General features: G+C 41.3%; 1 protein-coding gene across 1 annotated transcript in view; it reads left to right on the top strand.

Moving 5' to 3' along the window:
- The window catches only part of LOC112076698 (attractin-like), a gene marked incomplete at its 5' end in the record, with an annotated part of 41,979 nt that overhangs the window by 27,734 nt on the left and 8,447 nt on the right, over positions 1–5,798 (top strand). The window contains 4 exon segments of the mRNA XM_070441421.1: positions 84–114; positions 1,222–1,412; positions 4,919–5,138; positions 5,441–5,682. Coding sequence (XP_070297522.1) covers positions 84–114; positions 1,222–1,412; positions 4,919–5,138; positions 5,441–5,682 — 684 coding nt within the window.

Raw genomic sequence — 5,798 nt, 5'->3', positions numbered from 1 at the left:
AGAAGTGTATCGCTCTACCAGGTGAGAAACCAGAAGTGTATCGCTCTACCAGGTGAGAAACCAGAAGTGTATCGCTCTACCAGGTGAGAAACCAGGAGTGTATCGCTCTACCAGGTGAGAACCCAGGAGTGTATCGCTCTACCAGGTGAGAACCCAAAAAAACAAAAGTGTATATGCTTACCTGGTAACCTAGAAAGCAACTGGTAAGAACCCAGAAACCAGAAGTACAGCTCTCTACCTGGTAAGAAACCAGAAGTACAGCTCTCTACCTGGTAAGAACCCAGAAACCAGAAGTACAGCTCTCTACCTGGTAAGAAACCAGAAACCAGAAGTACAGCTCTCTACCTGGTAAGAAACCAGAAGTACAGCTCTCTACCTGGTAAGAAACCAGAAGTACAGCTCTCTACCTGGTAATGCAAAACCTTTCCTGTATACTACTGTATACTACTGTATACTCTGGAAGAAGAAAATCAATGGCAAGACTTGAAAATGTCGGTCTAGCAATGATCAACATTCTACTTGACAGAGCTTGAAGAATTTAAAAAAGAATAATGGGCAAATATATACTCAGACTCACAGCTGTAATCGCCACCAAAGGTGATTTTACAAAGTATTTACTCAGGGGTTTGAATACTGATGTAAATTGGATATTTCGATTTCAATAAATGTGCAAACATTTCTAAAAACATGTTTTCACTTTGTCATTATGGGGTACTCTGTGTAGATGGATGAGCTTTTGTATTTATTTAATCCATTTTGAATTCAGTCTGTAACAACAGAATGTGGACTAAGTCAAGGGGTATGAATACTTTCTGAAGGCTCTGTACCATAGAAAAGGACTGATCAACAAAAAACATTACAGATTTGTATGTTGCTCTGATAAATTGGTGTTAGATGTTTTAAAGGGATACTTTGGGATGTTGGCTATGAGGGCCTTAATCTACTTCCCCATAGTCATGCTAGTAGATACCCATAGACTTCCAGTCATTGCGCTAACGCTAGTTAGCATTGGCTCGCAAAACTACTTGTAGCTTCCTTCATACTGGACACAGAGACATAAACATGGTATCCACGAGTTCATCTGACTCTGGGGAAGTAGATAAAGGGTCTCATTGACAAACCCCAAGGTATCTTTTTAACGGTCTTCTTGCAGAGAACATTTCTTTCTATAGACATCTATCTCTCTTTATAATATATCATAATGTATCTTTCTCCCTACAGAGAATATTTGTGGTGAGAGTTGGCACCTGGTGGGTAACTCGTGTCTGAAGTTCATCACAGCAAAGGACTCGTACGACAACGCCAAGCTGACCTGTCGGGGTCACAGCGCCGTCCTGGCCTCGTTGACCAATCAGAAGAAGGTGGACTTCGTCCTTAAAGAGCTGCAGATCATGAACGTTCTGGTGAGCAAGGTCACTATAGTTACAATATATTACAACATATATAGAAAGGTCACTATAGTTACAATATATTACAACATATATAGCAAGGTCACTATAGTTACAACATATTACAACATATACAGTGGGGAGAACAAGTATTTGATACACTGCCGATTTTGCAGGTTTTCCTACTTACAAAGCATGTAGAGGTCTGTAATTTTTATCATAGGTACACTTCAACTGTGAGAGACGGAATCTAAAACAAAAATCCAGAAAATCACATTGTATGATTTTTAAATAATTAATTTGCATTTTATTGCATGACATAAGTATTTGATCACCTACCAACCAGTAAGAATTCCGGCTCTCACGAACGCTGTTAGTTTTCTTTAAAGAAGGCCTCCTGTTCTCCCACTCATTACCTGTATTAACTGCACCTGTTTGAACTCGTTACCTCGTATAAAAGAACACCCTGTCCCCAACACTCAATCTAAACAGATTCCACACCTCTCCACAATGGCCAAGACCAGAGAAGCTGTCTAAGGAACATCAGGATAAAATTGTAGAGCCTGCCACAAGGCTGGGATGGGCTACAGGACAATAATGGCAAGCAGCTTGTGAGAAGGAAACAACTGTTGGCGCAAATTATTAGAAAATGGAAGAAGTCAAGATGACGGTCAATCATCCTCGGCTTCTGGGCTACCATGAATTTCACCTCTGGGGCATCAATGATCAGAGGAAGGTGAGGGATCAGCCCAGAACTACACGGCAGGACCTGGTCAATGACCCTGAGGAGAGCTGGGACCAACAGTCTTCAAAAGAAAACCATTAGTTAACACCCCTACGCCGTCATGGATTAAAATCCTGCACGGCAACGCAAGGTTACCCCTGCTTAAGCCAGTGCATGTTCCAGGCCTGTCTGAAGTTTGCCAATGACCATCTGGATGATCCAGCAGGAGGGAATGGGAGAAGTCATGTGGTCTGAATAGGACAAAAATAGAGCTTTTGGTCTAAACTCCACTCGCCTGTGTTTGGAGGAAGAAGAAGTAGTGAGTACAACCCCAAGAACAACCATCCCAACCGTGAAGCATGGAGGTGGAAACATCATTCTTTGGGGATGCTTTTCTGCAAAGGGGACAGGACGACTGTGCACGTTTGAGGGAGGATGGATGGGGCCATGTATCGCGAGATCTTGGCCAACAACCTCCTTCCCTCAGTAAGACATTGAAGATGGGTCGTGGCTGGGTCTTCCAGCATGACAACGACACAAAGCACACAGCCATGGCAACTAAGGAGTGGTGCCCGTAAGAACATTCAAGGTCCTGGAGTGGCCTAGCCAGTCTCCAGACCTGAACCCAATAAAAATCTTTGGAGGGGAGTGAAAGTCCGATTGCCCAGCGACAGCCCGAAACCTGAAGGATCTGAGTAAGATCTGTAGGGAGGAGTGGGCCAAAATACCCTGCTGGCAGTGTGGCAAACCTTAGTCAAGAACTTACAGGAAAACGTATGATCTCTGTAATTGCAAAACAAAGGTTCTGTACCAAATATTTAATTCTCTTTTCTGATGTATCAATATTACTATTACAATGCAATAAATATCGCAAAATTAATTACTTAAAAATCATACAATGAGATTTTCTTAGATCTTTTGTTTCTAGATTCCGTGTCTCATAGTTGAAGTGTACTATGATAAAAGATTACCAGACCTACACATGCTTTGTAGTTACAGTAGGAAAACCCTGCAAAATCGGCAGTGTACTCAAATACCTGTTCTCTTGATCCCAACTGTTAATAGCAATGGCATCCCTAATAGTACAAATTACAAATATATAGAGGTTCTAAGAGCAAATATCATGATTAGTAGAAAGAGTACTATAAGTTTACACAACTATATTTATCAAACATATATAGAAAGGTTACTATATGTTACAATATATTTACCAACATATATAGAAAGGTTCTATAGTTAACAATATATACAACATATAGTAGTAAAGGTCCTCATAAGTTAACAATATATTACAAACATTAATATATGAAGAGGTCACTATAGTTACAATATATTATACACAAATCATATAAAAAGGTTACTATAGTTACAATACGAATTACACATATATAAAAGAGGTTCATGACTAATACAAGTGCATGATATAAAGGTATATGGGCACATAAACACATAATAGAAAGGGTCACTAATAGTTACAATAATTACAACATATATTAAAAGGTTACTACGTTAGCTATCAACAATACTATTAAGGCAACTATATGCATATAGTAAACAGACGTCACTATAGTGGCAATATATTACAACATTATAGAAGGTCACTATATGGAATATATTACAACATATTCATATGAAATGGTCCACTATAGTGGCAATATAGTCACAACAATATGAAAAGGTCAACTATAGTGGCAATATATACACATATACCAGTCAAATAGTTGACACACCCTATTCATTCAAGGGTTTTTCTTATTTGTACTATTTTCTACATTGTATAGTAGAGACATCAAAACTATGAAATAACACATGAATCATGTAGTAACCAAAAAAGGTGTGTGTCCAAACTCTTTGACTGTACTGTATATAGCAAGTGTCACTATCTGTTACAATATATTACAACATATCATGCATCATTCAGAAAGTATTCAGACCCTCTTGACTTTATCCAGATTTTGTTACGTTACAGCCTTATTCTAAAATGGATTAAAAGAAAAAAATCCTCATCAACTCTCACAATACCCCATAATGACATCACAATACCCCATAATGACATCACAATACCCCATAATGACATCACAATACCCCATAATGAAAGCAGGTTATTAGCACCTTTGGCAGCGAATACAGCCTCAAGTCTTCTTGGGTATGACGCTACAAGCTTGGCACACCTGTGTTTTGGGGAGTTTYTCCCATTCTTCTCTGCAGATCCTCTCAAGCTCTGTCAGGTTAGATCGGGAGTGTCGCTGCACAGCTACTTTCAAGTCTCTCCAGAGATATTCGATCGGATTCAAGTTCAGGCTCTGGCTGGGCCACTCAAGGACATTCAGAGACTTGTCCCAAAGGCACTCCTGCGTTGTCATTGTCCTGTTGGAAGGTGAACCTTCGCCCCTGTCTGAGATCTTGAGCGCTCTGGAGCAGGTTTCCATCAAGGATCTCTCTGTACTTTGCTTGGTTCATCTTTCCCTCGATCCTGACTAGTCTCCCAGTCCCTGCCGCTGAAAAACATTCCCACAGCATGATGCTGCCACCACCGTGCTTCACCTTAGGGATGGTGCCAGGTTTCCTCCAGACGTAACGCTTGGCATTCAGGCCAAAGAGTTCAATCTTGGTTTCATTCATTCCACCATGTCGAATGAAAATAATTCAGCATTTATAAAATTGCACCGGAATTTCATGTTTCCATCAGCCGTGTTGTGACTTTTTTCATGCATCAGATAATTCATTCACTTGAAATGGTTGGATGGAATCTTGGTTTGTGTCTATAACTGTCTAATATTAGTCATGTTTCTGAATGTCTTTTCAGTACAAGGCCTTGGTGACACCGTGGGTGGGGCTGAGGAAGATCAACGTCTCCTATTGGTGCTGGGAAGACATGTCACCCTTCACTAACACCTCCCTCCAGTGGTTGCCGGGGGAACCCAGCGATGCCGGTTTCTGTGGTTACCTAGCCGAGCCGGCTTCCAGCGGCCTTAAGGCCCAGACCTGCATCAACCCTGTTAACGGGAGTTTGTGTGAACGAGCAGGTTAGATTCACACACATGTGCATACATACACACACACACGCATATACACACACACACACACACACACACACACACACACACTGGTTTATGTGAAACATTTTGTAAAAATGGGGACGTTAGTGAAAATAGCTAAATGGACACACTCTCCAAGTCAATGTTTTGCATATCTGCATAATTCCCAGTAGATAATTTGTAAATAGGTTATTGATATCCAATACATTATTCATCGTTGTCTCCCAATCCCCTTCCATTCTCTCTGAGTGAGGATACATTACATATATGCTTCCTTCCTGTCTCGTCAGCCAATCACAGTGCCAAGCAGTGTCGGACGGCCTGCGCCATGCGGGCTACGTGTGCTGAGTGTACCAGCAGCAGCTCTGAGTGTATGTGGTGCAGCAACATGAAGCAGTGTGTGGACTCCAATGCTTACGTAGCCTCCTTCCCCTTCGGACAGTGTATGGAGTGGTACACTATGAACAGCTGTCCACGTAAGACCTCTCTCTATGTCTCTCTGTCTCTCTGTTCTCTGTCTGTCTCTCTCTCTGTCTCTCTCTCTCTCTGTCTCTCTGTCTGATGGAGTGGTACACTATGAACAGCTGTCCACGTAAGACCTCTCTCTCTCTCTCTTCTGTCTCTTGTTCTGATGCTGAGTGTACACTA

This window comes from Salvelinus sp. IW2-2015, unplaced genomic scaffold, assembly GCF_002910315.2.
Source record: "Salvelinus sp. IW2-2015 unplaced genomic scaffold, ASM291031v2 Un_scaffold3936, whole genome shotgun sequence".
NCBI lineage: Eukaryota > Metazoa > Chordata > Actinopteri > Salmoniformes > Salmonidae > Salvelinus > Salvelinus sp. IW2-2015.
This window is presented reverse-complemented; position numbering and strand designations above follow the sequence as displayed.